At 41.6% G+C, this 27,137-nt stretch overlaps 1 protein-coding gene across 1 annotated transcript; it reads left to right on the forward strand.

The window, feature by feature from the left end:
• The first annotated feature begins 367 nt into the window (after window positions 1–367).
• LOC128438390 (dynein axonemal heavy chain 10) lies at window positions 368–26,961 on the forward strand. The gene is made up of 79 exons (XM_053420955.1): window positions 368–596; window positions 1,171–1,280; window positions 1,392–1,500; window positions 1,585–1,700; window positions 1,833–1,881; window positions 1,927–2,049; window positions 2,228–2,385; window positions 2,702–2,932; window positions 3,113–3,303; window positions 3,409–3,607; window positions 3,718–3,912; window positions 4,050–4,220; window positions 4,556–4,732; window positions 4,816–4,974; window positions 5,096–5,259; window positions 5,596–5,747; window positions 5,858–6,022; window positions 6,107–6,314; window positions 6,442–6,598; window positions 6,708–7,187; window positions 7,284–7,442; window positions 7,526–7,642; window positions 7,736–7,838; window positions 7,925–8,103; window positions 8,194–8,405; window positions 8,498–8,654; window positions 8,768–9,001; window positions 9,081–9,203; window positions 9,296–9,529; window positions 9,643–9,866; window positions 10,761–11,030; window positions 11,111–11,294; window positions 11,420–11,554; window positions 11,921–12,073; window positions 12,190–12,378; window positions 12,568–12,714; window positions 12,933–13,124; window positions 13,255–13,373; window positions 13,463–13,621; window positions 13,743–13,878; window positions 13,965–14,087; window positions 14,171–14,302; window positions 14,428–14,644; window positions 14,987–15,106; window positions 15,206–15,351; window positions 15,429–15,581; window positions 15,686–15,946; window positions 16,044–16,216; window positions 16,307–16,400; window positions 16,530–16,697; window positions 17,064–17,252; window positions 17,662–17,833; window positions 17,918–18,121; window positions 18,205–18,285; window positions 18,380–18,577; window positions 18,677–18,838; window positions 18,954–19,128; window positions 19,936–20,117; window positions 20,219–20,355; window positions 20,447–20,664; window positions 20,829–21,050; window positions 21,193–21,340; window positions 21,499–21,778; window positions 21,871–22,100; window positions 22,197–22,470; window positions 22,567–22,671; window positions 22,771–22,925; window positions 23,020–23,174; window positions 23,388–23,571; window positions 23,706–23,906; window positions 24,349–24,558; window positions 24,672–24,767; window positions 24,862–25,033; window positions 25,127–25,258; window positions 25,429–25,640; window positions 25,733–25,900; window positions 26,314–26,494; window positions 26,569–26,714; window positions 26,815–26,961. Exons 1-79 carry the CDS (start codon window positions 368–370, stop codon window positions 26,959–26,961), a joined length of 13,692 nt encoding a protein of 4,563 aa, XP_053276930.1.
• Window positions 26,962–27,137: the final 176 nt, after the last annotated feature.

Below are 27,137 nucleotides of genomic sequence, written 5' to 3' on the forward strand. Positions count from 1 at the left end.
ATAAGATAATCCTTTATTTGTCCCGCAATTGGAAAATGTGCAATATTACAGCAGCAAGAGTCAGAAAAAGGAATCAGTGAGTAATAACAAGTAACATGCGAAACAAAAACGCAACTACAGCTGTGTTCAGTTAAAAAGCCAGGTCAGGCCCCTCAGGCAGGCTGATGCCTTCCAGTCTCCTCTCTGGGAACCAAACTCCAAGAGCAGGTTTGATGGTCACCAAGGCAACGTGAGACCGCTAAACTACAACAGCGTCGCAGTGATGGTTTGTAGTTTGTAGTTGACTTTAGTAAAGTGTGTGGACGACATGTGAGCCGGAGAGGTGTCAGGGGGGGTTTGAATCTCTTGGCTGTTGAGAGAGAGAAACATGGTCCACGACGACTTACGAGTGGAGTGGATCCGACAGCGAGTGTCCGCCGGCTTCAACTTGGACAAGTGTCCCGAGTGTTTCGACGAGCTGCTGAGCCGAGGGGACGGGGAGGAGGAGCAGAAAATCATCCGCTACTTGAACGTGCTGTCCGAGGAAGACTCGCCCTCGTGTCTCCTGTTTTTCAAAAGTATTCGAGAGGAGGAAGTGGAAGTTCAAATTCCAGCAGGTAAATTAGCTTCAGCGCTATTAGCCTTCAACTGTGCAGGGCCGTGCAGAGGCTGTTGGAGGGCCAGGTGCGCAAAGTTATCAAGGGGGCACACGGAACAAGATTTTCAAACACTGCCCCAGGATAATTCAATACAAATGATATCTTTGCACCCTAAAATATAAAGCAATTTATAAATAAAATAATAATAATAATACATTGCAGCTAATTAAATACATTTAGTTGTGCTGCCATAAAAGCCAGTAGCCAGTCAGATTTAACTTTAGCCTCAGTGTTCCCTAAAGTTCAGCCTTCATCGTTGACTTCAAGGCCAAATAACTTGATGATGCTTCGGTGCACAACTGCAGTTATGTCCCCAACATCTGCTGGTGGCCACTAACACCTGCTAACATCTGCTGGTGGCCACTAACACCTGCATCGACTGGTTGTTGGTAACTTAAATTGTGCAGAAGACCTTCAAACACATGCAAGATATTCACCATCTAGTCATATGTTGTAAAATATTGATTGCAGAAAGAAGGTTTTTGTACTGTATTTTAAATACTAAAAATAAGTGAAACATTTATTACCTCAGAGAGGAGGAAAGACACTGACCCTTCAGATGCGGGCAATAACACCAGGATTCAAAGAGGCACAGAGATAACCACAGGCACTGAGGAGAGAGATGAAGAGAGTCCCAGCCATGTGAGATTAACTTTAATACTCTTTTGTTAAACTTTCAATTAAATGTAAATGTATTTCATTTTAATTGTATTAAAACTAAGTTTGAACTTGTGTCTGTTTGTGAATTTTCAGAGGACTGAGGCTCAAGTGGTTTATCACATTGAGCTTCATGTGGCAGTCAACAATTACTTGGAGAGATTTTTGAAATCCAGTGTCTTCTACTTTATCAGGAACACAAAGGGTGAGAAGGAAATCCAACCAAGCATGTTGAATTCTATGCCATTTAAAAACAATCTGAAACAAGAGATTCTTATTTGTGTTTTAGAGACCATTGTTGAGCCACTGGACATGACTGAAGCCAATATCCTGATGCCCAGGCTGTTTGACATCGGCATGCACAGAGGACACCCCCTTCTTGTACTGCGGAACAAACTTGAAAATGTAAAATTCCTCAACAACCAAACACAACCACTACATTCTAAATCCAACAGATTATCCACATATTTCCCCAAAGTCTCACTGTTTTTTGAATAATTAGTACAGGGTGATAACTGTGTGTCTGTTTCCCATCAGATGTACATACCTTTGCTTTCTGTGAAGCGGATGGAGGTAACTGGTGCAGGTTATCACAGTGAGGATGTTTCTTCTCACAAGGAGGGCAGTGGAGAGGGAGAAGAGGATAATTTAGCGAAGTCAAGTCAGCAAGTCATGATTCGTGACGAGTTGCTCAACAGGACACACAAGTTTTTGGGACTAATCAACACAACCCTCCAACACCTTCAGATTCTAGGTTTGTTTTACTTAATTTATCAGAAAATCATCATCAAGAAAACCCAACAAAAGTTAAAAGGTTATTCACAGCTGCAGATTATAAGGAATCCTTATATATACTACACCTGCTCAGTTTTAAAACTCTTTTCATTCTATTTAATAATAATTACATCTAAAGATCACCATGTTTGTCACAGATGAGGTCACACTGGACATGCCGGAGCTTGACCTACGGCCAGAGGTGGATGTGCTTCTTTCTAATCCAGAGATGGTGGAGAAGTTGGAGCAGTGTGTAATGAACTGGCACACTCAGATTACCATTGTTATTGAGGAGCAGCAAGACAAAAAGCCACAGGTTTGAGACTCCTCTTGTATTCAGATTTTCAACTCAGGCGGGTTTGGTGGTATCGAAGTTAAGAAACCTGAGGTCAAGACCAGAATTTACATGTGTAGTTGCTGCTGAAATGTTTAATTTAATACCTACAGGATTAAACCTCTGTCAGCTCAAAATGAAATTATTAGGTCAAGGAAAACATACATGGGGTTGATATCCATATTTCAATGTGAAATCTGTTTTTTTATGCCTCTACGAATTTTATTCTGTGTATTTGTATTTATCTTTTATCTTGAACTTGAGCCTGAAAAATGAATGTCTGTCCTTTTTCCTCCAGGCACCGGGCCCTATGGCTGAGATAACTTTTTGGCAGGAGCGTGCCTCCATCCTGAGTGCTCTGTTCAAGCAGCTCAAACCGCCGATGGTAGGGAAAATCCTGGAGGTGATAACCAAAGCAGATGCAGCCATCGTTCAGACCCTGGAAGGAACAGTTGCTGAACTTAATAAATACCGTGTTGAGTCAGACGATAATTTACGTTTCCTCAGCACACTGGAAAGACACTTCATGGTGAGCTGCACAATTTAGAAATGTAGTATTTTTATCTTTTTTTTTTTTATTGACATTGTAAACAACAATTATTGGCAGTTACATGAAATACACTTTTTTGAAATGAAAATATTGATGACAGAATCATTCTTCTATCCTCACAGTTAACCTTTTATTTTATTTTACCATTGTCTTTCATAGAATCTGGCCTCTGGAGCAAATTTTGCTGTGATCCTAGAGACAATCCCTCATCTGATGGACAGCCTGCAAATTGTGTGGATAATCTCTTCTCACTATAACACAAATGAACGTATGGTTCCTCTGATGGAGCGTATTGCCTGGCAGCTGTGCGAGCGTGTGTCTCAAGTGATTGATGTCAACACATTGTTCAGGTATGTACATAATAGATACGACTGAATTTACATATAATCTTAGATAAATTTGACAAACTATATTTCCTAGGATTATAACTCAACATTGTGCTGTTCCCTGGACAGAGATAAGAGGGAAGTGGCAAAATCCAAGGTGCGTGATGCTAAACAGGTTCTGGACCGATGGAAGTCGACCTACTTTGAGGTTCGCGCTGAAATTGAAGAATCTGAAAGAGATCCGAGATGGGAGTTTGACCGCAAGAGATTGTTTGAGAGGACTGATTACATGGCTTCCATCTGCCAGGATCTGAACAATGTTTTGCAGGTGAGTGATCATAAACTTTTTAAATACTTATCCCTCACTCAGTAACTGAACAGCTGAATTTGTAAAAAGCGCCTCAGTTTTGATGGTTCTCCTGGATTTGTTTGGTGCAGGTTTTGGAGGAGTTCTATAACATCTTTGGTCCAGAGCTGAAAAGTGTGACTGGTGACTACAAACGCATCGATGAAGTGCTGTGCAGAGTGGATGGACTAGTTTTGCCCATTGAGGGGGTCAATTTTAATCCTTTCAACATGTGTAAGAAGAGCAGCTGGAAAACCATCATGAAAGACTTCGACACTACATCTCATGTGAGTTTAGCATCTACTATGCAGAAGCCATGAAAATGTTCTGATCAAAAGTGTAATTAAAAACAGAAGGGTCAATGCACAATGCGACATTTTCCCTTAGTTGTCAAGCTGATTTACTTTTTGCATATGTCTGCCAGGCTATCGAGGGAGAGGCCATCAACTTCATTGATCAGTCTTTTAAGACACTTCGCTCTTCAGCTGCCGGCTTTGACATGCTCCTGAAATTCAAGCACATCCGCTCCAGAGAGGTCATCAGTAAACATTTGATGAGCAAGTTCAGTGACATACTGGCTCAGTATTGCAAAGAGGTATTCTGCCATGAAGTTGCAATTGAATAACTTGCATGTGATAATATGTGATAATATCAGATCATTAGAAAGGAGGAACAGTTAGTCCATGCAGGTGTTGTGCAAAGTGACTAAATCCAAGGAAGGATTCAAACCTTAATTACTTGCAACGTTACACTGTATTGCAACAATCGAAATTTAGTTATTAACTATGACATGTATATCGTATATACCTGTAACAGATCCAGGTTCAGTTTATTAATGAAAATAAAACCTGGAAGTTACAGTGCAACTAAAAATATATTATTGGTGTAGTTTTGAAGAGATTAATCAATGTATTTTTGTCTTTGTTGTAGGTGGACAACATACATGAAATCTTTAAGGCAAACAAGGATAAACCACCGCTAAATATGGATGAGCCTCCTGTGGCAGGAGCCATCAGCTGGGTCCGATCTCTTTTGTACCGCATCAAACACACCATCCTTACCTTCCTGGAGCAGCCAGAGACGCTGGAGAGTACACAGAGCAAAGTGGTGAGTTACTTGACTGTTGCAAGGTGACAAACGCCAAAATATTATTGAAACCCTTTCTTTGACTTTTGCTGTATTCTGCTCAGGCCAAGGACAAGTATGTGCAAATGGCAATGCAGTTCAGGGACTATGAGCTGAAGAAGTATGAGCACTGGCTGGCAGAGACGGAAAACAGATTGCCATTGCTAATGAAAAAAGCCCTGTTGGTCATGATTACCTCTCCAAACCAAATCCCAGCAGAATTGGTATTTATCTCTCTCTTCACTTTTGACTCATGCTCTGTATTTTGAAAAATACATATACACTAATGTCTCACTCTCCTTGTTTCTAATTCTTACTGTTTGCTTTGATTTTTCTAATTCTCAGGCTGTTTCTAAGGAAGGACGATTACAGAGGGATGTGCAATACCATGTGAACTTTGCTCCAGAGATCAGGGAAATCATTTCTGAGACAAAACACATGGAGTTAATGGGCTTCTCTTTACCTAATCTAGCTCTAAATGTCACACTACAGTGGCACAAATTATTCAGGTAACTTGAATGGGACTCAATGTATTAAATACCTTACAGTCCCCTGAAATATACCAACACAATTGCTAGCACTCAAGGATAATAGTCCTTCTTTTTTTCATCAGGAGAAATTCACAAAAAGGTTGAAACAATGTCTCAAAAAGTGTGTGTGTGTCCTCCAGAAGTCAATGGGTTCTTCCTTTGCCCATACCCACCCTTCCACCAAACTTAAGAAATAAGCTCAGTACTTTTTTGTGTAATCCTGGTAAAATAAAAGACAAACTCTCTGTAGCTAAGAGCAGAGTTTATTTCCAAACAACAAAAACAATCAATTGCCTTTTCCATCCTTGTACCTAGGTATGTTGATGATCTGAAAAAAATTGTCAACTGCTACCACTCTGTGATGGACAGCCTGAGTGAGGCACAGTTCACCATGTTGGCTCAAGAGATCAGAGAGGTCAAACAAGTGATGGATTTTGGGTGCAAAAGACTCAAGTGGAGTTCCTTGGGTACGTTGCATACACACATAGAAATGTTTAATCCCTTTGAACGCTTATTTATGCACACTTGTGGTCAGATGAAATGAAAACTTCAGATAATAAGTGTTATTTGCTTTTAGGTGTTCCTGAATTCATCAAACAAGCTCTCCAGGCTGTCACTAAATTTGAGTCTGTTGTCAATCAGATTCAGAACAATGAGAGAGACATTGATTCCAAGCTGCAGTCTATGGCGATGACCAACCTGCTTAAATGTCCAGTCCCGGATAAATCTAACAATTTGCCAGGTAAAAGAACACAGAATATTCTCTTTTGATTAAAATCATTCAAACTTTTTTCCATTGACATAATGCATGTTGTTTTTTTCCAAGGCATCAAGGAGTTCTGTGAACATATTGAGCAAGAGCGGGCAAAAACTGTGCATTTGCTGAATAGGAAGTATGCTGACATTGGACCCCTCATCACTAAAACAGAACACTTGATCATGCAAAGCAGCAGTGGCAAAGCCAAAAGTATGGCAGATTATTACAAGCACTGGGAAGGCAAAGTGTTCGACTCCCTTGTAAAGATGGTGATGAGGTAAATACAAATAGTCAATGTTTTTGAAGTCATCTATTTAGTGAGCCGTTTTTATCAACGCTATTTTGAATTGCATACATTATTTCTCATCCTCTGTAACATCCCTCTTGATAACCTTCACATTCAGGAGCATTCAGGCCTTCAACATTGCACTGATGGGACGTACCACCCTGTTCCAAATTGATGCCATCCTGTCTGCCCCAAAGATTGTGTTGCAGCCCCAAAGCAATGAGATCTACAGGCTGATCATGCAAAGCATCAGAGACTGTGTAGAGAGCACCAAGGTTTGATCATCTTGATTCTTTAGTGTTTCACGTTTTGATACATTTTTTATTTGTGATGCTTTAATACTGACAGCTAAAGACTTAATTCTGGCCTAATTTTGTCTTTCAGCAATTTGTGCGTTGGATGCATGGGACCTGCATTGAGTGTCCTCCGCAACGTGTGGAAGGGGAAGAGGAACTCGTGACATTTAACTTCTACAGCGATGTGTGTCAGGATCCTCAGATAAATGAAAGTGCCATGAAAGTCTCCCAGAATGTCCAGCAGCTGCTCCTCTCTATGGATCAGTACCTGAGCCACTGGAAACGCTATCGGTCTCTTTGGGAAAAGAAGAAAATCATGGTCAATGAAACATTTGCAGCCAGAAAACCCTCCTTTGTCATGTATGATGACAAGCTGCAGTTCCTTTCTCATATCAGTCAGGAGGTTATGTTGGAACCCCTATTTAAGACTGACCACGTCATCCATCTCAACCTGGAGCCTCTGGTTCATACTGTGCAGAAGACTGTTGAGTCCAGGATCATTTCACTTGGGAGCCAGCTCAACATTACTGCCAAAGAGGATCTCTTCAACTTGAGGGATGAACTCATGGTACTGAATCGCCCTTCACAGTTTATGCATGTGTTTTTAATGTAAATAGTCTTTGATTTTGATGTCAGCAATCTTTATTGTTATTTTCTACAACAGCAACTCTCTGCGAAGCTGAAACAAAGTCCTGAAACCTTTGAAGACCTGAAGTCTGTCCTTGCTACAATCTCAGGCATCAGGGACATGTCTCTGGAGGTCGAGCTGAGATTCAGGGACATCAAGGAAAGATACAGAACACTGGCAATGTACAAAGTGGAGGTACTGTATGTTAAATTATTATCCCCTGAAAACACAAGTTGTTTCCCTTGCTGAACGTCTCATACGCTAAATTCTGTGCATAGGTTGAAGACGATGAACATGAGCTGGAGGTCGGAATTGACCAGATGTGGAGTGACCTTTTTAAAGAAGCCAGACAAGTGGATCGAAGTTTGACAGATGTCAAGAAATCATTTACTCAGGTAAGACACATTCTACTTGAACAGAACATTTAAATTAATAGATATTAATTAATAGATTTACATCTATGGTTTTCTTCCTTTTTTTGTCAACAGACTACAAAGGAGAAGATGGAAGAGTTTACACAGGACTTGTCGATCTTTGCTGAAAGCTTCAATATGCATGGTCCTCAAGCTGTCGGAGTTGACTTGGACAAAGGTACTTAAAGTGTTTATCTGTGTGATTCGCCAGATTTATCTGAAGTTCAGGGTATTAACCCCAACTCTCTCCTTTTGTCCTTGCAGGATTGAGCGTTATGGTAGTATATGAGGCAGAGCTTGCCAAGATATTGGGAGGACGCCAGGAGCTAACTAATGCTGAGAAGCTGTTGGACCTACCAATCACTGTATACCCAGAGGTTATTACCATGCAGAACGATATGAAAGGCTTGAGACAAATATATAATGTGTATAAAGCTCAGAAGGTGAGATGTGTTGGCTTTTAGAAATTCAATTTACATATTGGGTCACAATTCTGGTCAAATGTGTAAAATGTTTGTCCTGAAATCTTCCAGGATGCAAAGACACAGTGGTCTCAGACCTTGTGGGTGGATTTAAACATCCAGCTGCTCCAGGATGGCATTGAGGGTTTCATCAAAAACCTGATGCAGCTGCCCAAAGATGTGAGGGCGTTAGCTGTGGCCTCTTTCCTAGAAGGACACATGAAGGAGTTCAGAGAGTCTCTGCCTCTTCTGCTGGATTTGAAGAATGAGGCCATCAGAGACAGGTCGGTCTTCAGAAAACCAACTGCCATTAAAATATTGATGATATATTTTGAACAGGATATAAACAAATGTGTTTTAATGTTTTGGCCCTCAGACACTGGAAGGAACTGATGGAAAGGACCGGCACTAACTTTGAGATGAACCCTGGCACTTTCACTTTGGAGAACATGTTTGCTATGGAGTTGCATAAACATGTAAATGTTATAGGGGACATTGTCACCTCTGCTGTGAAAGAGCTCAGTATTGAGAAGGTAATCATTTGTCTTGGTGAATGACTTCTAACAGGAGTCAGGGATCAGTTGTTATCAGTTCATCAGTAAAATCATTAAGATGTATTTTCAATCTGTTGTGTGTGTGCTTCCAGGGAGTGAAGGAGGTGGTGGAGACCTGGGAAAGCATGAAGTTCAGTGTTCTGCCCTATTTCAAAGGGACTGAGGAACGTGGGTCTATTCTTGGTGCAGTGGACGAGATCCTGCTGAGCCTGGAAAACGATGCCATGAACTTACAGAGCATGGCAGGCAGCCGATTTGTTGGACACTTCCTTGGCACCATACAACAATGGGAAAAAGACCTGTCCCTCATTTGTGAGACCATAGAGGTCAGGGAGAGTGACCAAATCTCTCTTCACTTTTTAGCTAATACATAAAATCCTGACTCAAACAATATTTCTTGCACAGGTATTGTTGTTGGTACAACGAAAATGGATGTACCTGGAGAGCATATTCATTGGAGGAGATATCCGCTCGCAGTTACCAGAAGAAGCCAAGAAATTTGACATCATTGACAAAAAGTTTAAAGAAGTGAGTGTTGTCAGAATATTAGCCTGATGAAAGCACAGTAGTCCGTTACTAACCATCTCAAAATAATATAATATTCTTCATTTCTTGTCTAGATAATGAGTGACACAGTGAAGAACCCAAACATTAAACGGTGTTGCCTGGTTCCCAACCGGCTAACAGACCTGCAGGCCCTGAGTGAAGGTCTGGAGAGGTGCCAGAAGAGTCTCAGTGACTACCTGGACTCCAAGCGGAACGTGTTTCCTCGCTTCTTCTTCATCTCTGATGATGAACTGCTCAGCATTCTGGGGAGTAGTGACCATGCCTGTGTCCAGGAGCACATTATCAAGGTATTATCCTCAAGACACTTAACCTATTCCTTTTTTCAAAGTAGGAAGTAGAATAATGCTTTCCATGTGGGTAAAAGGCCTTCCTCAATTTGTTCTTTTCTTTGGTCCACAAGATGTATGACAACATTGCATCCCTGAGGTTTGACGTGGACAGCCACGGTGAGACAGTTGCTGGAGCCCTGGTGTCTGCTGAGGGGGAGGTGATGGAGCTGAGGAAACCTGTCCCAGTGGAGGGCAGAGTGGAGGAATGGATGACAGGCATACTACTGGAGATGAGGAGGACCAATAGACTGATTACAAAAGAAGCAATCTTCTACTACTGTGAAGACAAGAGCAGGTGTGTTTAAAGGGGATGGTGGCTCAGGAGGTAAAGTGGGTATTCTGCCCTCACTGCATCCAATTAAGAACACGTTGAAGTAGTTCTCCTTCTCTGAACTTTGTTCGCAGTTGCCACTCATGAGAGAGATTGAAAACGGCAAAATAAAAATACAAGCCATCACAAGGGTACAAATTATCCCATTCCCCATAAAGCAAATTAACTGTTCATTCCACATGTCACAAAATAAGCTAACACGCTAAGCTAGAGCACCAGGCTAACACACGATACACGCAAACGAGCATACATTCTAATGCTTACACTACCAAGCTAGCGCGCAAATGCTAGCGCCATTATGCTCACAACTGAGTATGCTCAAATGTAGGGTTTTTATGCCCCACATGATGTTCTGAAAGTCATATATTACTTCGACAACTTACAGGCCGTGCTCAGCATTGGCATATAGGGCTGGGGGATTCAGCATGGCTGGGATCCATGGCTCAACAAGTGAACTTCCTACTTCTTGCTTATTCTTCAACTTCCTGTGTAACCTTCAACTACCTGTCACATCACAGGTCAACATAGTAAAAACGATGATTTTCTTTAAATAAATGATAAGGCTCTGAAACTTGCAGGAGCCAGAACAGTGGGTTATCGCCTAATCGGAGGGTTGTCGGTTTGATCCCTGCCTCTTCAAGTCTGCACGTCCAGGTGTCATTGGCTAAAACTCTGAAATCCAAAATGTCCCCTGACAATGGCCTGCAGAGAAGAGTTTTTTACTTAGAGAGCATAGAAGTACTGTATTAATGTTTATTAATTAAAGTCCATGTACCATTTTATTTAAATTGTTGTGCTGTGATAAGTTCTTTGTGTGCGAATGAGCTTCAGTGTATCTGTCATTCCCGTGTTTCTCAGGTTGGATTGGATGCTGCTGTACCATGGCATGGTGGTGCTGGCTGCCAATCAAGTGTGGTGGACCTGGGAAGTAGAGGACGTCTTTAAAAATGTCAAGAAAGGAGAGAAAAATGCACTGAAGAACTATGCAAAGAAAATGCACCAGCAGATTGACGAGCTAGTAGCACGCATCACACAACCTATGAATAAAAATGACAGACGGAAGTTCAACTCTGTGCTCATCATCAACGTACATGCAAGAGACATTGTGGACAGCTTTGTTCTTAACAGGTAAACCTTTCCCACTTTCTACTTTATTTATTGTATATGACAATATAAAATAATGTACTAATAAAAAAAAATCTTTACAGTATAATGGATGCAAGAGAGTTTGAGTGGGAAAGCCAGCTAAGATTCTACTGGGTGCAGGAACAAGACGACCTGTTTGTGCGTCAGTGCAGCGCTTCTTTCTCCTACGGGTACGAATACATGGGACTGAATGGGCGATTGGTTATAACCCCGCTGACAGACAGGATCTACCTCACCCTCACCCAGGTCTGAGAACTTCTGCATGTTTGTACCAACAAAAAAAATGATGTGTAATGAATAAGCAGACATATGTAAATTGTTCTGTCAGCTGGTGTTTGACGCCAGGATGTCTTTGTCTGTTTGTGATGAAGGCTCTCTCCATGTACCTGGGTGGAGCTCCTGCTGGACCAGCTGGTACAGGGAAGACAGAGTCCACCAAAGATCTGGCCAAGGCTCTAGGTCTGCTCTGTGTGGTTACAAACTGTGGTGAGGGCATGGACTACATGGTAAGAAGCCACCACTTATCTAATGATATCTAATAAGTACAGTTAACCTGTTCTGTGACAAAGGGCAACAAATTGTTTACATTCTAAATTTCCTTTAAGACATAGCTTTATACCAAAAGATGAGCCAATATCTTAAATTATAAAAAAAAACTCTCCTATTTATGTCTCATGTAAAAATGCAACCATACTCCCTGATTAAGGGTGGGTATCTATAATGAGCAGACATGTGTTCTTATGCACTTCTCTGTGAGGTCTGGAAAAATACTGTCTAAATAAAAACATTACACAAAGAAAAACCCACACATACTGTATATTATAGTTTGTGAGTCTTTTATTTTTTCCCTTCATCTCTGTCTTTCCATTCAGGCAGTGGGTAAGATCTTGTCTGGCCTTGCCCAGTGTGGAGCCTGGGGCTGCTTCGATGAGTTCAATCGTATCGATGCCTCTGTGTTGTCAGTCATCTCCTCCCAAATCCAGACCATCCGCAATGCTCTCATTCTTCACCTTAAAAGATTTCAGGTAAGGCTGTTGTAGCTACAATGCATTATTCCATTTTTCCTATAAGTTTAATTGTATAAAAGATTAGAGGGCTTTATTTCACCACTTTCTTCTCACATTCTTCCTCTGCACATCAGTTTGAAGGGCAGGAGATCAGCCTGGATGGTCGCATGGGGATTTTCATCACCATGAACCCAGGTTATGCAGGACGCACAGAGCTGCCAGAATCAGTGAAAGCCCTCTTCAGGCCTGTGGTGGTCATTGTGCCTGACCTGCAGCTGATCTGTGAGATAATGCTCTTCTCTGAGGGCTTCCTAATGGCAAAGGTGATGGACACACAAAAATGTGATTTATGTGATGCTCTCATCCTGAGTAATTTACACAGTATTCCTCCATGTATAAGCGATGTCTATATAATGTACAAAATATTTCTGTAAATCTTTTTTCATTTACAGTAAACATAGATAAATCTGAAACTCTAAACTGTTTACCTACATTTGGACATTTCAATTCAGGTGCTGGCAAAGAAGATGACAGTTCTGTATAAGTTGGCACGTGAACAGCTTTCCAAGCAGTCTCATTATGATTTTGGTCTTCGAGCTCTGAAGTCTGTCCTAGTGATGGCAGGAGAGCTGAAGAGAGACTCGCCAGAGATCAATGAGGTAGAGACCAAAGTCAATTTTTTAATAAATTTTCACAGAGTAAAAAGAAAACTTCTGCTTTGGATTTAAATTCATTATGAAAACAGGGAATTATTTTAATTCTACAGGTATAGAATGATATTTGATTGATGTTGGGAAATGCTGGACATTTGTTTAGATTACCGACTGCAATATTTTTGATGATATTTTATGACGAAGATTCCATGTCCACTCTGCAGGATGTGGTGTTGATGCGTGCTCTCCGGGACATGAACCTTCCAAAGTTTGTGTTTGAGGACGTGCCTCTTTTTCTCGGGCTGATCTCAGACCTGTTCCCTCAGCTGGATTGCCCTCGTGTTTGCTATCCCAGCTTGAACGACGCTGTGGAACACATTCTGCATGAAAGCAAATATGTCATAATATCTAATCAGGTGTCTGATCTAAGTTTTATATTTAACTATTTCAGATACACAAGTTAGACTTCTACATAACAGTAACAAATATTTAGTTCTAGCCTATGAGTTATTAGTTGTCATTATGCCCTATTCTTTATGGTTTCAGGTGGATAAAGTGGTGCAGATCTATGAGACAATGATGACCAGACACACTACTATGATTGTGGGACCAACAGGTGGAGGGAAATCAGTTGTCATCAGCACATTATGTCAAGCTCAGACCAAGTCAGTGTCAATTAACATCACCTACATTTGTGCCACCTTCCTGATATTTCATGTGGACAATTTTAACCTTTATTGTATCTCATCGCTAGACTGGGATTACAAACAAAGATGTATCCACTGAACCCTAAAGCCATGAGTGTCATTGAACTTTACGGTATTCTGGATCCTGACACTCGAGACTGGACAGATGGGATCTTATCCAACATCTTTCGTGACATCAACAAACCCACTGACAAAGAAGAGCGAAGGTAAAAAAACAAATGATTAAGAACTGACTTATTCATGATCTGATATAGTTTTTTCATGCATAAATTGAGGGAAGAGATAATTCCTGCGACATAACAAACTGACATAACCTTTGACTCACAGGTACATCCTGTTTGACGGTGATGTGGATGCTCTGTGGGTCGAGAATATGAACTCAGTGATGGATGACAACAAGCTCCTCACGCTGGCCAATGGAGAGAGGATCCGTTTACAGAATCACTGCGCTCTGCTCTTCGAGGTTTGTCTGAAATTCAAGACTGCTGTCAGCACAGTACCTCTCCCAAATGTCAATGTTTAAATTATAAGAAAACTCTACCATTACAGGTGGGAGATTTGCAATTCGCTTCCCCTGCTACTGTTTCCCGCTGTGGAATGGTTTATGTTGACCCTAAAAACCTGCGATACACCCCTTACTGGCAGAGATGGCTGAACAACAGACCTGAAAAGGTTTGGAAACAAATTAGCACTACATCATAGTTTACTTGTTTGTAATTTGATCAAATCTCACATTGTCCTTTTTTCTTTTCTAGGAACAAGAAGTTCTAAACAAACTGTTTGAGAAATATGTGCACGGCTGCATTGAAATGATTGTGGATGGTATTGTTGATGGGAAACAAGGCGAGAAACTGAAGACTGTTGTCCCACAGACAGATCTAAACATGGTGGGTTAATCTCCTTCTATCTCACTCCATTATCTGTGTTGTAATTAAAGAATTGAATGAAGATCAGTATATTCACATCTTCAGACTACTTACATTGATTGTGCCTGTGTTGGTGGTATGTCCAGGTGACTCAGCTGTGCTTGACACTGGATGCACTGCTTGAGAGTGAAAGCAGCAGAGGTGAAGTCCTGGAGTGTTACTTCCTGGAAGCTCTGTACTGCTCACTCGGGGCCACATTGCTGGAGAGTGGCAGGATCAAGTTTGATGAGTTAATCAGGACAATTTCCTGCTTAACTGTCGTACACGACGAGAAAACCCTGGCAGGACCTGGTGAGATCCCAGGTAAGAAAAAATGATTTTTGTGTAGATGATTATGAAGTTAGCAGGCATCATCAAGATTATGAAATTAAATATACCCTTTTAGGAACCGTTTGATTGTGGGTTACATGTCTTATCTTATACGAGAGAACAGGGTTAAGAGTTGAGTAACTATAATATGAGATTATAAAATTATCCTTGCATGTCTTAAACGTCACTGTTGAAATTCAATTTACATGATTTATTTATGGTTTTAGTTTCAATCAATTAATATCACGGTGAAAGTTTAACTTTATGACAGATTTACTCTACGTGTGGGTTCTATTGTGTCCTATTATTAATGAGAAAATATCTCCATCCATACAGGATACCTGGAGACATTGTATGATTTTCATTTTGATGGCACAGAGGAGAAGTGGGTTCCCTGGAGTTCCCTGGTCACCAAATACATTCACAACCCTGAAAGGAAATTTTCTGATATACTAGGTAAAGATAAATTCTGAGGACAAATCAAGCTTCCAGCGCACATGAATAGTGATTTAAATTCCTCCACTTTGATTTCCTCCCTCTCCACCTTTGTTTTAGTGCCAACTGTCGACACCACAAAGGCCAGCTGGATCCTAGAGCAGATGGTGAAAATAAAAAGGCCGGTGCTTCTGGTTGGCGAGTCTGGCACTTCTAAGACTGCCACCATTCATAACTTCCTCAAGAATCTCAATTCAGAAAAAAAGGTACGTTTGCTGTCCAAACTTTTCATCCAATGTCATCATATTTGAGGTTAAACTGTTGTCTTCCTTTCTGTTTCTAGATTACTCTGATCATCAACTTCTCATCCAGAACGACTTCAATGGACGTGCAGAGGAACCTAGAGGCCAGTGTGGAGAAAAGGACCAAAGAGATCTACGGACCTCCTGTGGGAAAGAGACTGCTGATCTTTATGGATGACATGAATATGCCAAAGGTTCCTGCTTTAAGCATTCAACCAAGTGTTTTATCTCCTCTGTGTTGCAGAATGACAGCACTCATATGATCAACATTACTTTAATATTCTCTATGCTCATCCAGGTGGATAATTATAACACACAGCAGCCAATCGCACTTCTGAAGCTGTTATTGGATCGTGGAGGCATGTATGACCGAGGGAATCAGCTGAACTACAAACTCCTGAAAGACCTAGGCTTTGTTGCTTCCATGGGAAAAGCAGGGGGTGGGAGGAACGAGGTGGATCCTCGCTTCATCTCGCTCTTCAGTGTCTTCAGCATCCCCTTCCCTGCTGTGGAGTCACTCAACCTTATATATGCTTCTATTCTCAAAGGCCACACCAGAGTAAGTCTCTCTTTCCCACATGGATCAATACAAAATCTGAATCTCAGTCGTAAAAACATAATCACTCAAATTTAATAAACCTGATTTAATATTTTAGCTGTTTGAGGAGGCCATACAGAAGGTGTGTGATAAAGTCACGTTCTGCACACTGGAACTTTACAACAGCATCATCAAAGATTTGCCTCCCACTCCGTCCAAGTTCCACTACATCTTCAACCTGAGGGACCTGTCACGGGTCTACAATGGACTAACGCTCACCAAACCAGACAGGTCTGATCAAGAACATTCACTCACTTAACACTGAATAGATAAACACTTTTCAGTAAAAGGGCTGTGTTTCAAAATGTCTGTGCTTTACAGGTTTTTGACTGTCACTCAGTTTGTGCGAGTCTGGAGGAACGAGTGCCTGAGAATCTTTCATGACAGACTCATTGATGAGACTGACAAAGCCTTGGTAATAATTGATAATATATCATAATAACTTTGTATAACACGTGTAACTGTTCCTCCTGGTTTAAATTCTACTGTATAAAAATAGTTTGGTCTTTCATTTAATGTATCAAATGTGTGTTTTTGCTATCAGGTACAAGGCCACATAAAGAAGCTGGTTGAGGAGCATTTTAAGTCCGATTTTGAAGCCGTCATCAAGGACCCTATTCTTTTTGGAGACTACAAGACAGCCCTCAGTGAGACTGAACCAAGAGTCTATGAGGACATTCATGACTATGATGCTTCGAAAGCCCTGTTTCAGGTATTGCCAACTTGTAATAGCATACTACAAAAGTACATTTTTTCAGTTATTTGCCATTAACTCCCATATTTACCCTGAGAGCAGGCATATTCACACAAACAGGGTATTAGTTTCACTACTTTCTGTGAGTGTACAAAATAACTCAACATCACATGGCTGGAGCTGATCAGTTAAAGGTCAAGGACAAGGTCATCAAAAATATGGTTGCTAAAACATTTTTTCAAAGTTATCTCCACAAGTAATAGGGCAAGAAACCCAGGCATTGGGTCTCTGTAAGCGGAGATTGGCTCCAGCCCTTTGAGGGCTGACTATTATAATTGATAGATTGATTGATTTACTGAAAGACAACTCTGTTTTTTTCTGCAGGAAATTTTAGAGGAATACAATGAGAACAAGTCGAGAATGAATCTAGTTCTGTTTGATGACGCTCTGGAACATCTTACCCGGGTGCACCGCATTATCCGTGTCCCTAGAGGCCATGCACTGCTTGTTGGCGTTGGGGGCTCTGGCAAGCAGTCCCTGACCAAGCTTGCTGCTTTTACTGCTGGATGTGAGGTAGAAAAACTCTTTGATGGGTCTGGTAAAGGCCGAATGATTCCTAATGGTGGAGTAACAAAGTTATAGAAAAGCAAAAAATCATATTTATCAACACCTACCAATTAAATGTTTTACACCACGCCATAGGAGAAATGTACACAAGATATTCAAATTTCGTGTTTTCATTCACTGCCACAAGAATGTCACATATAAACAAATAAACAAAACATCATAGTTCAGAATATTTATCTTAGTACTGTGATAGCTTCAGTGAAGCTTGAGAAAGTGTGGAAACAACAGTCGTCTATTTAAAGCAGCTAAAAAGAGAAACTCAAGGGGAAGATTTGGGTCTGAAGGGTTCAGCAGCATTAAACTAGATCTGTAAAGTAATCTGAAGCAGTCCATCATAGAAATTTTCTTTCCCCAGGTATTTGAGATAATATTAAGCAGAGGATACAGTGAGTCAAACCTCCGTGAAGACCTGAAAACACTGTACTTGAAGCTCGGCATTGAGAATAAGAAGATAGTGTTCCTCTTTACTGATTCCCATGTTGCTGAGGAGGTCTTCTTGGAGCTCATCAACAACATGCTGACTTCAGGTTGGTTTCGCTTTTATTTTCTGGCTCACAGTACATTAGTCTTTCCTAAAAGCTTCAGCTGTAGTACATTCTCTGTCCTAACAGGCATCGTTCCTGCATTGTTCCCTGATGATGAGAAGGATTCAATTGTCAACCAGCTTCGAGACGAGGCTCTTAAGATGGGAGTAGGTCCTTCGAAAGAAAGTTTGTGGCAGTTCTTTGTCAACAAGAGTGCCAACAACCTGCACATTGTTTTAGGCATGTCCCCAGTGGGAGACACCTTGAGGACACGCTGCAGGAACTTCCCAGGTGAAATATGTTGTCAGTAATCTCTTAATTGTAATATAATTTCAGATTTTATTTCGCCAACTTTATTTACCTTTCTTTCTCAGGACTGATGAACAACACTGTGATAGACTGGTTTCTGCCATGGCCTCCACAGGCCTTACTTGCAGTTGCTCAGTCTTTCCTTGGTGTGTAATAATACTCACATCTTTTTAAAAATGCATTTGTCGTTGATATATTTATTTTCAGTCTTTTAAGACACTTTTTTTTTTCTTTCTACAGGTGAGAGTCCCATGATTCCTCAGGTGCACTCTGCAGACGTGATAGATCATGTATGCATGGTCCATTCTTCTGTTGGGGAATACAGCAAGCTCTTTCTGCAGAAACTCAGGCGGAGTAACTACGTTACTCCAAAGAACTACCTGGACTTCATTAACACCTATTCTAAACTCTTGGAGGAAAACGACCAGTATATCCTGGGTGAGAGGATGGAATACGTCAAACGATTTGTTCCTTATGTGCATGTTTGTGATCATTTGAGACCCTTTTATTTTGTTAACTTTTTCTCTCCATTTTTAGCACAGTGCAAGCACTTAGAGGGAGGTCTGGATAAACTAAAAGAGGCCAGTGAGCAGCTAGCTGAGCTGAATGTGAAGCTAGCAGTGCAGAAGGTGGTCCTTGCTGAGAAGTCAATAGCTTGTGAAACCCTGCTGAATGAGATTGTCACTAACACCACAGTAGGTCAGTGACTGACCACATCTCTTATCTCCTGGTTTGAACAGAACAACAGTGCATTGTAAAATAACAAAAGTAGAAACAGCTGGTACAAACCACTTATCATAACTTCTCCTTTTAGCTGAGGAGAAAAAGAAGTTGGCAGAAGACAAAGCCGAAGAGATTGAAGAGCAAAACAAAGTAATCGCTGTTGAGAAGAAAGAAGCTGAAAGTTCCCTTGCTGAAGCTCTGCCAGCGTTAGCGGCGGCCCGCAACGCTCTTCAGGACCTCGAAAAATCTGATGTCACAGAGATCAGGTAAACTCTCCTCCTTGGTTTCATTCTATAGAGGAAAAAGCTACCAATAATCATAAAAAAAATAGATAGTCAGTGGTCTCTGTAACTCATACTAAAACTATGTGAAGAAGATAGATGATAACCCAAAACATGCTGTAAAGGGAGTTGATTATTGTTCTAGGATCTTTAATTGCAGACAAAAAAAATTAGCTAAACATATCTGACATAAAATCGTCCACCATCTCTTTTTATCTGCCCTCTATCGTATATTCTATATTCTATTCTATTATTATTATTATATTATATTATATCGTATATTCGTATATTCTGAGCAGCTGAGATGTCGATGTTGGTGAAGTTTAAGGAAGTATTCCGTGGATCCAGAACTAGCTTGTATAGCAAAGTTTCACAGATCAGGACGGGCACCATGGTATACCCGGAAACATTCACACGCCAATATTGAAGCCTGAATTTGCAGGAGTCAAGCCCACATTATATAGAGAGGTTGCCTACGCCCATGACAACATCCCACATCCCATGGTTGAGAGGTGCATGACTGCATGTGTCTAAGCATATAAAGTAAATGAAATGGTGTATTCATAAAGACATGCCTCTTGCTTAAAGACGACAACCCATGTTCTATACTCATCCATTAAGAGGTCCGAGATCATTCCCTAGGGGAATGAACTAACGAGAAATACATGGAGGAATTTCTGAGAAACTAAAGACGAGGGCCGCATGCTTAAACATGTGATTCTTGTTTATACCCATGTTAAATGGATCTAATTAGCTTAATATACCACACCTTCTCACTGGTTCCTCTTGCAGATCTTTTGCCAAGCCTCCCAAACAGGTGCAGATGGTTTGTGAGTGCATCTTGGTGCTGCGTGGCCACAAGGAGATCAGTTGGCAGGCAGCTAAGGGGATGATGTCAGAGGCTAACTTCCTGCGTTCACTGATGGAGATGGACTGTGATTCCATAAGTAACGGTCAGCTTAGGACTGTCAAAGGTAAGTCAGTTTCACGATCAATGGAAAATTACCGTAAAAACTGCAAATAATAACAAATACTAGTGACTTTTTGGGCCATCTTTGCCAATTTGTTTAACAAGGCTTCCTGAAAAACCTCCATACAAGCTTTGAGGAGATGCAGGCTATCAGTAGAGCTGGCTCAGGAATGCTCAAGTTTGTTGAGGCCACCATGGGTTTCTGTGAGGTCGCCAAGGAGATAAAACCTAAGAGAGAGAAGGTATTGCACAGTTTGAAAGTGGTATTCCATCATGCTCCATAAGGATGAACTCCGTAATCTTTAAACAGTGGTTCTTCCATTACTTTTCTAGGTGGCACTTCTAGAGAAGAACTTCTTTCAGAGTAAGAAGGAGCTGGAAAGCATTCAGAGTGAGCTCAGCAATATCCAGAAAGAGTTGCAGGCTCTTGGAGATAAGTATCAAGCTGCTATTGAGGAGAAACAGCTGCTTCAAGAGGAGGCTGAAGTCATGGAGAGGAGGCTGATATCAGCTGACAAACTCATCACCGGCCTGAGCTCTGAGAATGAACGGTGAGACTGTAAAAAATGCAACAAAGGAAGTTACTTTAAACTTGCCTCTATGAGACTAACTTAGTCTGCTAAGAGTTGCTTCTTTCAAATGTCTCACTCACTATATATTTGTTTCTTTACCTATCTCTCTTTACAACCCACTCTTCTCTACTATCCCCACTCAGGTGGACGCAAGATTTAGAGGAGTTGAAGCAGAGGCGCGTGCGTCTCCTTGGTGACTGTCTGATCTCTGCTGCTTTCCTGAGCTATGAAGGCGCCTTCAGCTGGGACTTCAGGAATGAGATGGTTTACCAAGTATGGGTTAAGGATGTGGAAGAGAGAGGCATCCCCTTGAGCCAGCCTTTCAAAGTGGAAAGCCTTCTTACTGATGAAGTAGAAATCAGCAGGTGAGAATTAGATTGTTTGCTCATGGTTTTGCAACTTGAAACTTGAATTGTTTTGTTGTGTATTTGTCTTTATTTAACTATTCTTGACTCCAACTATGGGTTAAGTGTATATGTTTCATACAAACCCTGTATGATACTACAGATGGGGATCTGAGGGCTTGCCTCCAGATGAGCTGTCAGTGCAGAACGGGATCCTCACAACCAGAGGGAGCCGATTTCCCATGTGTATTGATCCTCAACAGCAAGCCCTCTCCTGGATCAAGAAGAAAGAAGAAAACAACCAACTCAAGGTACAAAAGATTTAATGCAAAAAACAAGTTTTGTCTTATTACTACTAGCAATTCCCAGAGTCACTTTAGACAAGTTTCCACAGCTGACAGCCCACGAGTCAGCAGTTTGGAAAGAATCCAAGCATGTGGTCCTGACACTTTGATCCTATTTTTCCCAGATCTCATCTTTCAATGATCCAGACTTCCTGAAGCAGCTAGAGATGGCCGTCAAATATGGTTTCCCATTCCTTTTCCAAGATGTGGACGAGTACATTGACCCTGTGATCGACAATGTCCTGGAGAAGAATGTCAAAGGAGCAGAGGGCAGACAGGTCATCATGCTTGGTGACAAGGAAGTGGACTATGATCCCAACTTTAAACTTTATCTCAACACCAAACTGGCAAACCCCAAATATAACCCATCAGTGTTTGGAAAAGCTATGGTCATTAACTATACTGGTAAGATTTTTTGGCATAGTAACCATAGTTTTTGTCTGCAAGATGTGCACAGCAGGTCTAAGAGTCCCTTGGTCTGTCTGTGTTTCATGTAGTGACCCTAAAGGGTCTGGAGGACCAGCTGCTGAGTGTAATCATGGGCTTTGAGAAGAAGGAGCTGGAGGAGCAGCGTGAGAGTTTGATCCAGGAAACAAGCAACAATAAGAAGCTGCTAAAGAACCTTGGGGACTCCTTGCTCAGAGAGCTGTCCTTGTGTACAGGCAACATACTGGATAACACTGAGCTGGTTTGCACACTGGAGAAAACAAAGTCAAAAGCCAGTGAGGTCAGTTTGGTCGAGCAAACAATGGAATGAACAACAGCAAATTCACTGAGTTCATTCATCTTATTTAATGTCTTTATCTGATGTTTTGATTTTCAGGTATTTGAGAAACTCCAGTTGGCTGTGAAGACATCTGTGGACGTTGATAAACTCAGAGACGGCTACCGACCAGCAGCCAAGCGTGGTGCTATCCTGTTCTTTGTGCTGACAGAAATGGCTCTGGTGAACAGCATGTACCAGTACTCTCTGGCCTCCTACCTGGAACTGTTTGACTTTTCACTGCGCAAAGCTCTGCCAGACTCTGTCCTGCCCCTGAGACTGAAGAACATCATAAACACTCTGACATACAGTGTTTATAACTATGGCTGCACAGGTAAAGTAATTGGAAATGATACAAAATTACAGAAACAATTGATAAAGCACACGGTTTCTCATTATTTTATAACCTGAACTGACCGCACATCCTTAGGTCTGTTTGAGAGACACAAGCTGCTATTTTCCTTCAACATGACCATCAAGATCGAGCAGGCAGAAGGGAGAGCTGTTCAGGAAGAGCTTGAGTTCTTCATCAAGGGTGAGATATCCAGAGAAGTTGAACTCAGAGACACAAACATGTGTATCCACCCAATGTTCAAAGACAATGTTTTAACATTTTTCCACCTCCTGTGTAAAGGTAATCTATCCCTGGAAAAGAGCAACTGCAAAAAGCCCTGTGACTGGCTCCAAGACCAGGGCTGGGAAGACATCGTGAAACTCGCAGAGCTCTTTCCTGAACAGTTTGGTTCTCTGCCTGATGACGTGGAGAAAAAATCTGCTGACTGGAAGTCTGTAAGTGAACATAGTGACACAGGTCTCACTGCGGGTGTTTTGATTGATTGGTTACTTGATTGGTTTAAAACTCATTCTTTTTTCCCCACCTCAGTGGTATGACTTGGATGGACCAGAACAGGCTCTGTTCCCCATGAAATATCAGGCAAGCCTGTCAGCCTTTCAGAAGCTGCTGTTGCTGCGCTGCTTCCGTGTTGACAGAGTCTACAGAGCTGTGACCGACTACGTCACTGTCACTATGGGCAAGAAGTGAGTCTGTTTCTCTCTGTCTCTGTATAAACGCACACATTGTACATATGTGTCTGTATACGTATATACATTGTATGTTCATACACCACAATTACATCACTGTGGTTGCGGCTGACCAGGCACAATTATTTTATGAAGTTAACAGAACATGTGATTATTTTAACAGAAAGACTCATCGAGAGTTTCCACATGTTATCTTGTGTTTCTGCTCAGGTATGTCCAGCCGCCTGTGATCAACTTTGATGCAATCTATGAACAGAGTACACCTTCCTCCCCCATTATCTTCACCCTGAGTCCTGGCTCTGACCCAGCCGGTGACCTGATGAAACTAGCTGACAGGTCAGGCTTTGGAGGCAGCAAGTTCAAGTTCCTTGCTATGGGCCAAGGCCAAGAGAAGGTACTGAATCACTCTTTTACATTTCACTGCTATGAAACTGTGGCCAAATTAAATATGTATATGGAGCAGTCGCAATAAGAAAGTGTAGAAAGCAAAGATGTTGAAGGTAATCATCTTCTGTTCCTCTAACAAAGGTTGCACTGCAGTTGCTGGAGAATGCAGCCTCCCGTGGTCAGTGGTTGATGCTACAGAATTGCCACCTGCTGGTGAAATGGCTGAAGGATCTAGAGAAGTCCCTAGAGAGGATCACCAAGCCCAATCCCAACTTCCGCTTGTGGATCACCACCAACCCCATTCAGGATTTCCCCATTGGCATACTGCAAAAGTCACTAAAGGTCAAACTAAAGTGTCCCTTTGCCTTCAGTACTGTTTTCTTCAGAGTGTTTGTAGAAGGTGGAGTTAACCTCTAGGGATTTAGTAGTTGGCCCCAGGATTTTCACATATAGGCGCTGAATTTAAATAGTTTTAATCTATGTAATGGGAAAGACACTGGTTTTCTATACAGCAAGATGATACTCTCCTTTAACCGATTTTTCATTTGAACAAAATGTAACATAAATAAGATTTAAAAAAAGGAAACGTCAGTAGGAACACATTAGTGTACAAGTTGTCAATATAAATATTTCTTGTGTAAAAAGTTTAAAGCTGTATATGAGATCACATCATTTGTTCAAATTTGTGTTTTCATGTTATACTATTCCAGAAAATAATATAACTATAGAGACAGATTTCAACGATGAATCACTGTGTTTAAATGTAATTTCATGATGCATGTAGGTGGTGACGGAGCCTCCCAATGGACTCAAGCTCAACTTGAGATCCACGTTCTCCAAAATCTCCAATGAGACCTTGACCCAATGCCCACACCCTGCCTTCCGTAGCTTGTTGTATGTGCTGGCCTTCTTCCATGCTGTGGTGCAGGAGAGACGCAAGTACGGCAAGATTGGCTGGAACGTCTCCTACGAATTCAACGATTCTGATTTCTTTGTAAGTGCCACAGATTAATTTACAGTGTGTTGGAAAGAATAGATTTGTTTGGATTCTTTTTTGTTTCTGCTTAATTGATATCATTCTAATAACATTGTAACTTCGCTCAACAGGTGTGTGTGGAGATCATGAATACCTACCTGACCAAGTCTCACAACCAGGGAGACAGCAACATTCCCTGGGGAAGTCTTAAATACCTCATTGGGGAGGTGAGTCTAAATTACTTTTGTTTTAATAGATTGTATCTGTAACATCCTGCTAGCTGATGCTGTAAATTCAATATGTGTGTGTAATCTTTTATAGGTCATGTATGGGGGACGAGCCATAGATAGCTTTGACCGCAGGATCCTGAGCGTGTACATGGATGAGTACCTCGGAGATTTCCTCTTCTACACCTTCCGCCGCTTCCACTTCTTTGAAAACAAGGATGTGGATTACAAGATCCCTCCAAACGGTCCCAAGACAATATATGTTGGTCAGTTGTTATTTTCACTTTATTTCATTCCCTTACTTTAAGGTGAAGTGAATATTGTGCCACCACTCACAGATTTACACTGTTGTGTTACAGATGAGATTGAGACGCTGCCATTGGCAAATACGCCAGAGGTGTTGGGCCTTCATTCTAATGCAGAGATAGGATACTACACACAAGCAGCTAAAGACATGTGGACCCACCTAATATACTTGCAGCCTCAGACAGGTATTGTATGATTCGGCATCTGTCATCTCTCTCGTCTTTTTCCCAACTCAACATCCAACTCTGAGTCCCCTTTTCATAACATCAATTATTTTCCAGAAGAAGTTGTTCCATACTGTTAAAGGCTGTTTGCTGTCTCTCTTACTGTCTTTACTCACTCTCGTATGCCTCAGGTGAGTCTGGTGGAGGCATCAGTCGGGATCAATACATCAGCCAGGTGGCCCAGGACATTCAGAGTAGGCTCCCACAGTTATACGACATGGACGTGATTCGTAAAAAGATTGGCCAGGATATTTCCCCGACGTCAGTGGTGCTGCTTCAGGAACTAGAACGCTTCAACAAACTGGTGGTCCGCATGCAGCGCTCCCTGGCTGAGCTGCAGAGGGTGAGACAAGATGTGTAGAACACAAACAGACAGGTGTTGAATCATTGTGCTTCACACAGGTTAGTATTTGCTCTAATTCGCTTGTCCCACAGGCTTTGGCTGGTGAGGTGGGTATGAGCAGTGAGTTGGATGAAGTCGCTCAGTCCCTTTTTAATGGACACATTCCTGCCATGTGGAAGAAGTTGGCACCTGATACACTCAAGTCACTTGGCAACTGGATGAGCCACTTCAGGAGGCGTTATGAACAGTACAGCCACTGGGTGAGGATCTGACACTTCCTATTACAGATTATCACTTATATGTAGCTTTCTTTTTTATTGTGGAACTCGAATGGCACTTAGTCGAGCACCTTACTCCAACATGGCCCAACAGTCCCCTTAAATTCAATCAAGCTGCATCAAATTGCACAGACTCATAAATATCGATAACCACACTTTTTTACATAAGATCTATGAATTATTTCTGGGGAAAACAGTACAACTGTCAAACAAGGTGAAAAAACTCGTCCTTGATCCGCACCAAATTGTGGTAAACCATCCAGTTGTCCTACTACCAAAAAAAACAACTAATGAAATCATAACCTCATTTGAAGTGCTTAGAACAGAATATTTAAGGAACAAGTTGAGAATAGTTATTTAAGTCAAATTTCGTCTGTGTTCTTTGTGTCCATCAGGTGGATGAGGGAGAGCCCAAGGTAATGTGGCTATCAGGACTTCATATCCCAGAGTCCTACCTGACTGCCATGGTCCAAGCTTCATGCAGGAAAAATGGTTGGCCTCTGGATCTTTCCACCCTGTACACACAAGTGACTCAGTACCGCAGCGAGGAAGAAGTCAGTGACAGACCTGGACAAGGTAATGAAATCACTTTTATCCTTTTGCAGCGTGATTAGAATTGAGGTTAAGGCTGATCCCCTTTTTCCCTGCAGGCTGTTTTTTGTCCGGCCTGTATCTGGAGGGAGCAGACTGGGACATGGAGAAGGGCTGCCTGGTGAGGAGTAAACCAAAGGTTCTGGTTACTGAACTGCCCATTCTCAAAGTCATACCCATAGAGGCACGCCAACTCAGGTTACAGGTGTGGACCACAGGAACTTCTTGCCTCCATTCTAAACTTAAGTATACTTTGATCTTTTCTCTCAAAGTTGTCATTATTTTTGTATGTTTCTTTACCACAGGATACGCTACGAACACCAGTGTACACCACGTCCTTGCGGAGGAATGCGATGGGCCTGGGGTTGGTGTTTGAGGCCGACCTGTTCACCACCATTGACACCTCCCACTGGGTTCTCCAGGGAGTCTGTTTATACCTCAATGCAGACTAAAGGCAGGACTCAGTCTCACTGAGCTTCAAACAATTGATGTGTTTTTTTTATTAATTAATTCGTTTTTTTTTAAACTAAATATTTCGAGTTAATGCCTTTTTCAAACCCTTCATTATCTCCTCACTAGATGGCAGCATACAACAGTACTGAGCTCTTCACTCTGGACAGTAGTTCTA

The sequence above is a fragment of the Pleuronectes platessa genome, chromosome 4 (assembly GCF_947347685.1).
Source record: "Pleuronectes platessa chromosome 4, fPlePla1.1, whole genome shotgun sequence".
NCBI lineage: Eukaryota > Metazoa > Chordata > Actinopteri > Pleuronectiformes > Pleuronectidae > Pleuronectes > Pleuronectes platessa.